Source organism: Tursiops truncatus, chromosome 11 (assembly GCF_011762595.2).
Source record: "Tursiops truncatus isolate mTurTru1 chromosome 11, mTurTru1.mat.Y, whole genome shotgun sequence".
Taxonomy (NCBI): Eukaryota; Metazoa; Chordata; class Mammalia; order Artiodactyla; family Delphinidae; genus Tursiops; species Tursiops truncatus.
In genome coordinates this window covers 42,562,019-42,576,212 of record NC_047044.1, presented here as the reverse complement: position 1 = coordinate 42,576,212, position 14,194 = coordinate 42,562,019, and the positions used below count along the sequence as shown (strand labels likewise).

At 38.7% G+C, this 14,194-nt stretch overlaps 1 protein-coding gene across 1 annotated transcript in view; it reads right to left on the bottom strand.

Annotated features, from left to right (window-relative positions):
* CAPS2 (calcyphosine 2) overlaps window positions 1-14,194 on the bottom strand; it is a 31,636-nt gene that overhangs the window by 9,347 nt on the left and 8,095 nt on the right. The window contains 4 exon segments of the mRNA XM_073789217.1: window positions 1,946-2,020; window positions 2,023-2,062; window positions 5,394-5,427; window positions 5,610-5,730. Of these exon segments, the coding sequence (XP_073645318.1) occupies window positions 1,946-2,020; window positions 2,023-2,062; window positions 5,394-5,427; window positions 5,610-5,730 (270 nt within the window).

Genomic DNA, 14,194 nt, shown 5'->3' with positions numbered 1-14,194 from the left:
GTTATTTTTTTCTGTGAAATCATTAGAACCTAATTTTCTATTCTGCAGTAGGTTATTTTTTACCTCTAAACAAGACAGTTTAAAGTACTAAACTGGTATGTGAAGGAAGCATCATGAAAACAGGGAGAAAGATATTGGAGCAAGATATTAGGTAACCTGCACTTAAGGTGCACTACCACTTTCTAGCACCCTGACCTTGAGAAAGTAACTTAACCTCTGTTACCCTGGCTTTCCTCTTCTGCACACTGAGGAGTTGGGTAAAAGACCTCTCCGGTAACTTTCAGCTCTACGAATCACATGAAATTGATAAATGGCCAAGACAAATGACCAGGAGTATTTTGAGTCAAAAAGTAAACCTGCAAATATTCCATTACTAAAATCAATGAGAAAGTTAAATAATTCTTAAATGGGTTTTGTTACTCTATTTCCTGAAATTTAACACTACCTTTTGAAATGCTAGTTGTTTTATCACTCCTCTAATTCAATGCAATTCTGAGGATCATAAAATATATTTTATTGAGAAGAGGAGTGTGTCCATAGAAACATACAACTGACCAAAAGCACCATCCTACATTTGCAGATGAGTCAAAACTAGAATCAAGTTTGTTTATTCACAATAATGTCACAGGTATGTGGTACCTGTTATGGGCTGAATTGCATCCTCCCCAAAATTCATATGTTGAAGCCCTAACCCCCAGTACCTCAGTGTGTGACTACAGAAAAAGATAGAGCCTTTAAAGAGGTGATTAAGGTAAAATGAAATCATTAGGGTGGGCCCTAATCCAATATGACTGGTATCCTCATAAGAAGAGGAGATTAGGACACAGACAACACAGACTGAGGGATGCCCATGAGAACACAGGGAGAAGACAGCCAGTTAATTACAAGCCAAGGAAAGCAGCCTCAGGAGAAACCAAACCTAATGACACCTTGATCTTGGACTTCTAGCCTCCAGAATTGTGAGACAACAAATTTCTGTCATGTAAGTCACCCAGTCTATGGTATTTGTGATGGTAGCCCTAGCAAACTAAGTCTACTTTTGTCCTCTATTCCCAGGACCAAGACTTATGAAAGAGACAACCCTCCAGTTTCTACTCCTGATACTCACGCCTATCACTAGGACATGTAAGGTAAAAATATATGCAAATTTATAAATATTATGTGGTGAATTTGTTTAACATAAGGTTTTTATTTTGTCTTTTGGCCAGTAAAGATAAAGATTTTGACATTTTCTATTGGAGATTTGTACCCGATGTAATTGTTCATACTACCTTATTCACAATAGCTTTGTTTCAGTATTAGATAAATATACATTTTATATTAGGTACATATACAAAAGAAAAAGGAAACTACATTGCTCAAAAGCATGCTCTAAAAATGGCTACCAGAACCTAAGTAATATCTTCTCTCCTACATAAGTCAGAGCTCCTGTTTTTAATTTACAATTTAACATGATCATTTTAATTTTCATTTTAACATTTAGCATGCATATTTAAAAAGTAGACAAACGTGTTTTAGTCATCATCCTAAGATAATGTGCATTGAGCCTTGACACTGGGACAGCTATAATGCTCATAATTTTACATGTAATACCTTAGACCAGTTCTGTGAGATAAGAAACTGAGGCTTGGAAATATTTTATAATAGATATAGACATATAGCTATATGGAGCCAGCAATTTATGGAATTAGTAATTTGTGAACTGAAATTTAATTTCAGATTTTATTTTCCTTTTACAATATTTTCCTAAAACATAGGCATAAGTTATGTCGCTTTATACTGGGTAGATTTGTATGTGTATGTGTGTGTTTGTGTTTTACTAAACCCAAAATACATTACAGGGAAAGGAATTTAAAACATTTTCAAAGGTAATTCATTAAAGATTTAAAAGAAAGAACCTAAAAATCTATTGAAAGTAACCGTTTGAAAGATTACTTCGTTTCCTTTTGAACAAATGATTTTCTGTATTCATTCATTTCACCTATAACGGTATGCTTGAATTCTCTGTAATCAACCTTACATTGCCATAACCATTTAGAATTAGCCACAAAGACTCAAAATCCTAGAAATAATCACACAGAGACCACTGTTACACCTTTAAGTTATATATGGCTACAACAATAATCATCATAATAGCATTTTGTTACATCTGTTGTAGCCCTAGACAAGGTAGTGGACTTAATAAGAAAATTCCAAAAAGTTACATATAAATCCAATCAAAGGCACTAAAAAAGCTTATTTAGAGGAACTCTGTAGTGGACAGTTCCATAAAGTTAAGAAATATTTAAGAGTGGCAATAAATCACAAATGTATCTTTTTTTTTTTTTTTTTTTTTTTGTGGTATGCGGGCCTCTCACTGTTGTGGCCTCTCCCGTTGTGGAGCACAGGCTCCAGACGCGCAGGCTCAGCGACCATGGCTCATGGGCCCAGCCGCTCCGCGGCATGTGGGATCTTCCTGGACCGGGGCACGAACCCGTGTCCCCTGCATCAGCAGGCGGACTCTCAACCACTGCGCCACCAGGGAAGCCCCAAATGTATCTTTTTAAATTTATTTTTTTTCAATAAAAAATGCTTACCATTCACTTGAATTTGACCATTTCATTATCTTTAATGTATTATATCAGTGACAATTAAGAAGTCACTTCACTTACTGGAATGCCTCCAAAAGGCATTAGGATACTGACTGTACTTCTGCTAGTCTTCATATTTCAAAGTATAAGAGATTTGAATGACTCTAACAATTATTCCATGATTTACACTGAAAGGTGCTGTTTTGAGTAGATCCCTTATGCCAATTTATTCATTTCACCATTGCCACTTACTTCTTTGGCAAATGCACTATTTAATAGAATATTCTATTCATAAAGTTCCTAACAACAACAACAAAAATACAGTATGAGATTTTCTTAAACTCAGGTAAATAGATTTTCAATATTTCAGTCAAGTTGTTAGCTTTAAATGAGAATATAAATAAAACGTCTAGCAAGGTGACTGACAAATAATGGTTACCCCCAAAATATTCTCTTCCATTTCCTTCTAATTTTTTCAATTAAAATTTTAATAAGGAAACTTAAGACGCCCTGCCCCACCACCCCCCCCCCCCACAGTTCTCAACAACCCATACATTTTTTTTGGTCTGTTGTAATGCCCTGTACATGAAAAGCCTTTAAGGTCTATAAAATGAGCTTTTAAGAGTGAAATTGAGCTTAATCTTTAAAATCATACGTAATATGGATAGAAGATGAATTTGCTCACCCAACTCAAGGGATACTAGAATTAAAAGATAATGCTAGAAGCTTAAAAGAAACATTTTTCAAGAATTGAATAATTTACCAAAAGTTGCAACAAATTTATATAACTCTTTCTAAAATATGGTGCAGGATGGAAAATGATAATTCAGTTGAAACAAAACTAAGGTATATTTATTGATAGTATCTCTATATAAATTAGGCTATTTAGGGGGCATACCAATTTTTTAAAATTTCAAATTAGTAAGAATGACATTGCCTTCCCCCAAACTAGTGCCAGAATTAGACCCAGATTGGTGATTCTTATGTTCTTGTTTTTGCTTCTCATTGCATGGGCAGTCTCCAGTGATATTATAGAGGAAAAGAAAAAACAGGGTATAAGACACCACATCTTTCTAATTTTCTATTGCTATTTTATTACTATTATTATTATTATTAATGCAAGGAAGAGATGAAGTTAGATAATCCCTAGTGTGTGTCACTAGGTGGGCCATAAGGTTAAACATTGTAAAAAACACAAGACAGGGGCTTCCCTGGTGGCGCAGTGATTGAGAGTCCGCCTGCCGATGCAGGGGACGCGGGTTCGTGCCCCGGTCCGGGAAGATCCCACGTGCCGCGGAGCGGCTGGGCCCGTGAGCCATGGCCGCTGAGCCTGAGCATCCGGAGCCTGTGCTCCGCAACGGGAGAGGCCACAACAGTGAGAGGCCCGCGTACCGCAAAAAAAAAAAAAAAAAAAAAAAAAAAAAAAAAAAAAAAAACACAAGACAGGTATGGCACAGCAATGATAAGCAATACCATACTAGCACAGAAGTTTACAATTGATAAAGCATGTAATTTTCTCATTTGAGTTTCAAAGCAACTCTGACTATAATTATTATCTCTGGATTGCTCCAGCAGAGTCTGTCTGTCAGAAAAGTGAAAAGGCCTATTTAAGATCACACATTTCAAATGTTAAGGCTAGAACTTGAACCTTGATCTCATAAATTCAATTTCCAGTGTTCCTCCCACAAAATGTACTATATCTTGTGACAAGACGATTTGAAGCAAAAGAGAACAATGCAAGAGAATGCCTTATCTAAAACCCTTGAGGTAGACATGTTTCAAATTCATATACACTCAGGAGAAAATCCAAACTTCTGAGCATAGCGTGCAAAGCTTTAATGTAATGGACCCTGCTAGGCTTATTTCTCTCCATTCTTCTCCTTTCCTTCCTTCCACCTATCTATCTATTTCAACTCATGCATCGTCTATTTATTCAGCACCTGCCAAACGCCAGGTTCTATTCGAGGTATTAGAAATAGAGCAGGAAACAAGAAGCACCTTGGTCTCTGCCCTGATGGAACTTCCATTCTACTGCAGGCAGAGCCAGAGAATATCTACAAAGTGGTATAAAGAAAACAAAATAGATAAATGGTATGGAGAGGATCAGGGATCAGATGGGATGCTCCTTTAGATGGAGGTGTCAGTGTAGTGTTCTTAGCAGAGAAAACCTGAATGATGAGAAAATTCAGCCATGCAAAGGTCTGGTGGAAGATTACTCACAGCAGAGGGAAAGGTAGGGGTGAAACCTCTGGGGCAATTCCTGGAACCTGCCGCATTCCCTCTCCCCTGGAAGCCTTCACATGAGCTTCTCCCTTTCCTGAAGTAGCTATTGTCGGATCCACGCTCCTCCTACCCTCTTGTCTGCTTCATTCCTCCTCATCCTTCAAAACTCAGCTCTGACACATACCCACCTCCAGGAATCCTATGAACTTCCTTCTCCCAGAAATCCTATGAACTTCCTTCTCCTTAACCTGGCTTGCAATTTATCTCACATGTTCTGAAAGCATTCTCTATTTAACACTTATCATGTTGTTTTGTAATCATTTATATTTTTCTTTCCTTTACTTATGAAGACCTTAAGAGTACAGAGTATGTCTTCTCAGAGTTTAGAACAATGCCCACTTATTAGGCTCTTAATAAGTATATGAGGGAGGGATAAATGTTGACATTTAAAAAATCAGCAGGACTTGCCTGATGGCTTAACACTGATAACGAGGCATAAAGAAGGAGACAAATGAACTACTAAAATTTCAGTAGAAAAGTGAATAAGACCACTGAAGAATATTATGTCATTCACTGCAGAGAATTATCTGTGGTACATACATTTTTGGACACTTCTAAGTGAAATACTTTTTTTGTTTTGTTTTACATCTTTATTGGAGTATAATTGCTTTACAATAGTGTGTTAGTTTCTGCTTTATAACAAAGTGAATCAGTTATACATATACATATGTTCCCATATCTCTTCCCTCTTGCGTCTCCCTCCCTCCCGTCCCCCCTATCCCACCCCTCCAGGTGGTCACAAAGCACCGAGCTGATCTCCCTGTGAAATCTGCCTTATCTAAAAGTCCATTTCCTTCCTTGTCCAATTGTTGAAGGTATTTTCTCAATCCAGTCAAAATATGAACACCTCTTTTACATAGCTGTTCTTTTAGCACATCTGTTTAAGAAGAAGAGAGATGGAAACTAATTATTCCTATGCACAAATGTATCAAGTTGCGATTGTCTTTCCGGTAAGAAAATTAAAGTTGATATAACTGACATAAGGGATGTGACTATGCAACCAGATCATAAGTATGACTGACAAAAGGCTTTCAAAAATAGAATGCTCTTAGTAAAGGGGGTTATATACAAAATCACATGTAAAATGTACCAGAACAATAGCACCACTGTGTGGTGAAAGTGTTGCATTTTATACATAGGAAAATAATGGTTCACTTTATCAGCATGAAAATAACCTAAATGTTACAAATAAAATCTTAGTTTTTTAAAATTTCCCAGGTTTCCTCTTCATCTGTCAAGCCCATATCTTTAATCTCCTTCCTCTTTCTTTGTAATTACCAACTGAATTACAAACTTTTGAGTGATCTGCCTGACATCAATTCATCAGTTCAAAATTTCTAAAATAGTTTGAAATCTTCAAACTGTAGGTTATATATTAAATAGCATCAAGGCTTTGGAATGCTATCCTATCCTTATACATTTAAAGTAACCCTTTCCAGGGCTTCCCTGGTGGCGCAGTGGTAGAGAGTCCGCCTGCGGATGCAGGGGACACGGGTTCGTGCCCCTGGTCTGAGAGGATTCCACATGCCGCGGAGCGGCTAGGCCAGTGAGCCATGGCCGCTGAGCCTGTGCGTACAGAGCCTGTGCTCCGCAAGAGGAGAGGCCACAACAGTGAGAGGCCCGCGTACCGCAAAAAAAAAAAAAAAAAAAAAAAATGTTCTTCCTTATCCCTCATTCTCCTTGGACCAGTCTGAAGGGGGCCTTGGGAAATATGCCATCTTTGAGGGCTACACAGCCTTCTCAGACTGCTTTCTGCCCACAGAAGTTTAAGGTCTAAGAGTCATTAAAATATCTTGCATTCATTGCTTTTTCATAACAGGTTTACAGTATCTTTGGGAATACACCTCTCTCCAAAACTCTGAAGGTCTTTCAGCTATATGCCTCCAGTCAGTTCCAAGTACCAATACCCATGCTTAAAGTATAGTTTGGAGAAATTTTCAAATCTTTATTTCTTTGTTTTCTCACCCTGGCACTTTTCTTTTTCATCTTAATGCCAGTTACCTTGAAACATGAATTTTGGAGAAATGGGTACAGTCTTAATCTGTTCCATTTGCTGAGGCAATTTTTAATCAATTAAGAGGATTTCCTTGGAATCACATACTTCATCTTCTCTTTGCCCTGAGGCTTTTAATCACATGAAAGTTTTACAACATTGGTCTCTCAAAGCCTTTTATATAGAAGCAGCTCCTTTTCCATTTCTCAAAAGCCCCACATTTCTTGATTCTCTCTTTCTGCTTCCAAACTGGCCAGTGTTTTAAATACTTTTATAATATCTTCTTGAACCCACACTACAACCTACAAATACTATTAATTATCTGTTTTCCAACCTCTGCTTAGAGCTTCAAGTTCAATGGACTCATGATCTGCCTCCTGAGTAATAGATCACATTTTTTCAGATATTTTGGCTCTGAATCACATGGATTGCCATCACTACTCTGACATAAGTTTCCTCACTGCTCGCCAACTAACTGGTAAACTCTACCACATAGCTAAGGCAAGCTTGCCACTAACATTTGTGGGCTAGAAGAAGTAAAAAAAATGGAAGCTCACATATAGTCTCATTGTTGGCTCAGTAGATTTTTATTTAGTAAAGAATATGTGGGGCTTCCCTGGTGGCGCAGTGGTTGGGAGTCCGCCTGCCGATGCAGGGGACATGGGTTCATGCCCCGGTCCAGGAAGATCCCACGTGCCGCGGAGCGGCTAGGCCTGTGAGCCATGGCCGCTGAGCCTGCGCGTCCGGAGCCTGTGCTCCGCAACAGGAGAGGCCACAGCAGTGAGAGGCCCGCGTACTGCAAAAAAGAAAAAAAAAAAAGAATATGTGGTTTCAGGGATTTCATCTAATCTGCTCAGATTTGGATTCGGTCAGGATAATTTTGCTCATTTTCATTGATGTTCTTAACTAAATTTCCATTTCTTCTAAAATAATCAAAACTGTCCATTAAAATTATAGCTATAATTTTATAGTTATAACTGTAACTACAGGGTTAGGGTTAGGGTTAAAGTTATAATGAATGGTCATCAATTTTAGTATTTTAAATATTTTTTTAAGTTTTTGGAAAATTTCATTGTCTTCTTAAATATTTTTATAAGTATAAGATTATTTGCTATTCTAGTGCTCATATCCATCTACTGGCCAATGTGAAGAACTGATGTCATGCTTCACTTAGGTGACATAAACAACTACATTTATCCCTACTTAACAGTAATAGAAACTTGTTACCATTGCAAAAAGTCTCCTTATCCCTGAAATGGGAATATGAAGAGAGAAGTGAGGAAACAGATCTTCAGTAGTACTTCTAAATAATGTTATATTATGCATGAATCTACTGCTTTCATGCTGAAATGAAAGATTTGACAAGTTGAGCTTTTCTCTTAACCTAAGAGCTTCCATGGTTCAAATCTTTCTTGGACTCTGAAGCAGTGTCTGTCTCCAGTGTCATCAGCAACAATATTCGCAATCCTTTTTACCATTCAGATACAGATGCCTTTTGCTTTAAAAACATGTGGCAAAAGATGCAGACATTCAGTGTTGCGGGTCTCATTGAACCCGTGCTAAGGCTATAATGAGGAGAATCTTTCTCCTCATTTTAAAATAAAGTGTGTGTGTGTGTGTGTGTGTGTGTGTGTGTTTGTAATATGTGATGTTCTATATAGTCTGGACCCAGAGCAGGGATCCTTCCTACCTAGGTCTCAAGAGGTATGAGCTTGGATTTTTATTATGGCTGCACTGCACTTCCAGCAATAAGTTTTACAAGAGGCTAGGCTGAGCCCTGGTATGAAATAAACCCTGAAATCTCAGTGGCTTAATGAAACAAAGTTTAATTTCATACTTAACACAGGTTGTAGAGAAAATGAGTTAGGATTCAGCCTCTCTGGCTGGGGCAAAGGAGTGCCCCCAAACTCAGCTAGCTCAGTGACAGGCAGTATAACAAGAGCTCCCAAGGTCATTCATTGGATAATTGCTTTACCAATGTGAAGAATAGGAGGGTATCTACTGATCCTCTTGCTATTCTAATGTAAAAGGTTTAGCATCCTTTTGCTTTCTTTTCATCCCCATTTTTTATTAAATTAATGACTCATTCAGATTGTTGTTATTCTTTTTTTTTTTTTTTTTTTTTTTTTTTGCGGTACGCGGGCCTCTCACCGCTGTGGCCTCTCCCGTCGCAGAGCACAAGCTCCGGACGCGCAGGCTCAGCGGCCATGGCTCACAGGCGCAGCCGCTCCGCGGCATGTGGGATCTTTCCGGACCGGGGCACGAACCCGTGTCCCCTGCATTGGCAGGCGGACTCTCAACCACTGCGCCACCAGGGAAGCCCCAGATTGTTGTTATTCTTAACTGCAAATGTTTGTTATGCTGGTGGTAACTAATTATAACACAAATAAATTTTAAGGTAAGTTTTGGTGAGGTTGTGGAGAAATTGGAACCATGGTACACTGTTAGTGGGAATGTAAAATTGTGCTGCAGCTATGGAAAAAAGTATGGAGCTTCCTCAAGAAATTAAAAAATAGAACTATGATATGATCCAGAAATCCCACTTCTGGGTATCTATCCAAAAAAAAATTGAAAACTCAGGATCTTGAAGAGATATCTGCACTTCCACGTTCATTGCACCACTATTTGCATTAGCCAAGATATAGGAACAACCCAAGGGTCCATCAAAAGAAGACTGGATAAAGAAAATGTTGTATATACATTACAATGGAATATTATTCAGCCTTAAAAAAAGAAGGAAATCCTGCCATTTGTGGCAACATGGAAGAATCTGAAGGACATTATGCTAAGTGAAATAAACCAGTCACAGAATGACAAATACTGTATGATTCCAGCTATTGGATGCATCTAAAATAGTCAAACTCATAGAAGCAAAGAATACAGTAGTGGTTGCCAGGGTCTTGGAGGTGGAAAAATCGGGGAATTGTTATTCAAAGGGTACAAAGTTTCAGTTACATTAGATGAATAAGTTCTAGAGATCTGCCAAATAGCATGGTGCCAATTGTTAACAATAAGATATGGTGCACTTCAAAATTTGTGAAGAAGGTAGATCTCATTTGTTAAGTGTTTTTACCATAAAAACAAACAAAACACAAAGGGAGGGACTTCTCTGGTGGCACAGTGGTTGAGAGTCCTCCTGCCAATGCAGGGGATGTGGGTTCGAGCCCTGGTCTGGGAAGATCCCACATGCCACGGAGCAACTAAGCCAGTGTGCCACAACTACTGAGCCTGGGCTCCAGAGCCTGTGAGCCACAACTACTGAAGCCCGCGTGCCTAGAGCCGTGCTCCGCAAAAAGAGAAGCCACCACAGAGAGAAGCCCATGCACCGCAACAAAGAGTAGCCCCCGCTCACTGCAACTAGAGAAAGCCCACGCGCAGCAACAAAGACCCAAAGCAGCCAAATGGCGCAGTGGTTGAGAGTCCGCCTGCCGATGCAGGGGACACGGGTTCATGCCCGGGTCCGGGAAGATCCCACATGCCGCGGAGCGGCTGGGCCTGTGAGTCATGGCCGCTGAGCCTGCGCGTCCGGAGCCTGTGCTCCGCAACGGGAGAGGCCACAACAGTGACAGGCCCGCGTACTGCAAAAACAAACAAACAAACAAAAACAAATAGAAAATAAATAAATTAATTTAAAAAAAGCACACACACACAAAGGGATACAAGTAAATACTGGGAAGTGTTGATTATGTCTGTTACCTTGATTGTGGTGATGGTATCATGAGTGTTTGCATATGTCCAAACTCATCAAATTGTACACATTTAATATGCACAGTTTTTTTCTATATTAATTATACCTCAATAAATCCATTTTAAAGTATTATTTTTGTCATTTGCATTATTTAGTATATTCCTTTCAGGAATTTTGAATAGTGACTATTATGCTATATATTTTTATTGCTGAACTTTTTTTTTATCCTCTCTGTATATAGAATAAATTCTTCAGTAGCATATGATACATCCCAACATCCTCCTGCTCTCAACCCTATGCACAATATATTGTTTCTTGCCACAGCATAAGCAGAAGCATCATGATTATCTGAGCATATCCTTAAAAAGTAGTGTGTGGGGGGCTTCCCTGGTGGCGCAGTGGTTGAGAGTCCACCTGCCGATGCAGGGGACGCGGGTTCGTGCCCCGGTCTGGGAAGATCCCACATGCCACGGAGCGGCTGGGCCCGTGAGCCATGGCCTCTGAGCCTGTGCGTCCGGAGCCTGTGCTCTGCAACGGGAGAGGCCACAACAGTGACAGGCCCGCGTACCGCAAAAAAAAAATAAATAAATAAACAAAAGTAGTGTGGGAACTCTCCATCAGATGAAACTATTATAAATATCTTTGTATTTAGTTTCTATTTTGAAGAATTTCTTGGTAGGTTTTTTTCTTCTTCCTTCTGTAGAGAAACTTGTTATATAGATGTCATTCATAATATGAGTGTTTGTGATTACAAGAGCTTCTAGAATGTACTTGAATTATTAGTTACTAGGCATAAGACAAGTGATTAGGCTTTTTAAAGAGATTTATGTCTATAAGTAAGTCAACTTCTTCCATTTACAAGTTAAGCCAGAATACTGCTCAATAAAAATTTTCCCTTAGGGCCAGAGACTTAATAGCAATTACGTTTTAAGTGAAAGCATTGCCAGATCTGAGAGGTCGTTAAATTTTTTTTCTAAAAAAATTTTTAATTACATTGTTCAATCAAAACAAATGAGCTATAATTATAGACTCCTTGGGAATTTTAAAATGCAAATATATGTTTTTAGTTATACATACATCTAGGGAATTATAATTTGTACATCTTGTGTATGTTTGAACTGGCTTGAAATACATGTTTTGAATAAATATAATTCCTTAGCCATCGGATATTAATTCTTACTTTTTCAAGACCATAGTCTTTACCATTTGGATAGTAATAATTCTAGATCTTAATTAGAATGACAGAATAGTTTTCTTTTGTACCATGCTTTGGATAGAGGATGACTTGGTACAAGCTATTTCATGGTAGAACTGTACTTTAATTTATATTTTTTCTTTTAAAATATATACCAGATTAAAGCTAATCATTTTTCCTTTTTAAAGCAGAGAAATCTCCCAATGATCCAGGCAAAAGACTAGGATTCTCACAGGCTTAATGGGAGGTAAAGTTTTCTAGAGACTATAGCTATGCTGAGATACCTTGGAAAAGAAATGAATTGCATAAAAACTATAGCTAGGAATATATTAGGTGAAAAGAACTGGTTGAAAACATTTCTTTGCTGTTGTTGATTTCTTGGTTTGGTTCTGAATTGTATCTGTGAGAAAAAAATGGAGGCTCTGTCTTTCTGGTATTTTACCTGTTTCAAGTTCATATAATTTTTGGTGGAGGTTGGTATATCAGAACTCATCACGCAGTCTATTCATTTTTCAGAAGAGTAAATTATGTACCATCCTCTGAAAACTACTGAAGTCTCTCTTGGATACTGAAAACAAAATTTTTGATACGACAATTTTTGCAGTTTGAAAGAAAATTAGTTATTAAAATGACAAAAAAAGAATATAGGAAATTAACCAATGAGGTTAATAGCATGAATTTAAACCTACAATCCTAAAATGGAAACATAATGGCATTTATTTGTTTTCATTAAATCAACTTCAGTGTAATTTTTAGTCCTCACATTGAAAAGGGAGTTAAAAATGCTATCTTTAACATTTTTGGACTTATCTTCCCCCATTGTTACACACACACACAAAATCTGAAGTCTTTGTTCCAAAAGATAAAGGAAGCATCTTTAGGAATCAAGTCAATGATCATTATTATCCTTCCAAACTAGTGACCACTGGGATGCCAGTGACATTGTCCTTCCAGGTTGGACATGCTACTGCTTCCATGGTAGTCCTATGCCACAGAAATCATGACAAAGGCTGGAAGAACAATATTAGATACACTACCTTCCGAGTCCAATGTCCTACCATTCCCTCTGAGATCTTTTTGTATGCTCAAGGCTACGATTCCGATACTGGTAGCAGCCTTTATTTTTAGCTGCTCAAGCTTTCTGCCAGGCCAAAATTCTTGAGTCAAGGGATTATAGGGAATCTATCTATCTATTAGGAATGCCTTCTTTTAGAGTTGTGGAGATAGGAATGGGAAATACAATGAGCAAAAACTTTAAAAAATTACCTTCCCAACAAGATGGAGTAGATCCATTTGCCCTACTCCCCCCATTAAGTATAGCTAAAAACCTTGGATATTCTATATAAAACAAATATCAGAAGACTTAAAGTTGGAGAAAAGGAAGCAGACATCCTCTAGAGACTCCAAGACTCAAGGAATGACACAAGGTGAGTTCCCTGGATTTCCTTTTTGACTCTTGTAAATCCTGGACTGGGTACTAAAGAAGCCTGAAATCCAGAAATGTCAATGGATGACGGAAACAAAAGCCTCAAGAAAAGCCTGCCCTCTCTTGCCAGAGAATAAGGAAAGGGACAGCCTAGTAAGGCAGAAATGTTTTTTGTTCGTTTTATTTTTTACAGTAAACATCCTCTTCTGGACAAACAACATGAGGAAAAAACAAGCCTCTTATCCTTTTCAACAAAGGCCAAGTGGAGGACTTAGACCATCATCCTTGCCTGACACTTATGAAGCACCCCTCCCATCACCTCTCCACCAGTGATGTGTCAGAGGAGAGTGAGGAGACTTCCAGCCCCCACCAGGCAGTAATGAGGTGCCCCTCGCCCTCCCAGCCAGGGTGGTGTCAGAGGAGGCCAAGCATGGAGCATACATGTTCACTACCACCCAGCAGTAATGAAGTGCACCTCACAACAACACCCCCCCAACAGTGTCAATGGAGGCCATATGGGGAAACAGGACTTCCAGCCTCATCTGAGGCAATAGATACCCCTTCCTCACCTGGGGTGTCAGCAGAGGTCAAGTGGGGAGCTTAGACTTTCATTCCCGCCTGGTCATAACAAGGTACCCCTTTCTCTCCCCATAAGATGATGTCAGCAGAAGCAAAGGGGGAGCCTGGATGTCCATCTCCTTCCAGTGGTAACAAGATAACCCTCCCCACAGCAGGGTTAATAAAAGTGAATAGGGATCCTGGACTTTTGCCCACCAACCAGTGATAAGTAGGACTGACCCCCACTGGAGCAATGTCAGTGAAGACCTGCTAAAACTGGAAGATTGACTAAGATCTAGAATCTCATAATATAATACGCAAAATGTCAAGGATACAATTTAAAAAATCAGTCACATACCAAGAACCAGGAAAATCTCGATGTGAATGAGAAAAGGCAACAGATGTCAACACCCAAATGGCACAGGTGTTAGGATTATCTGACAAGGATTTTAAAGTAGACATCATAAAAAGAATATATACA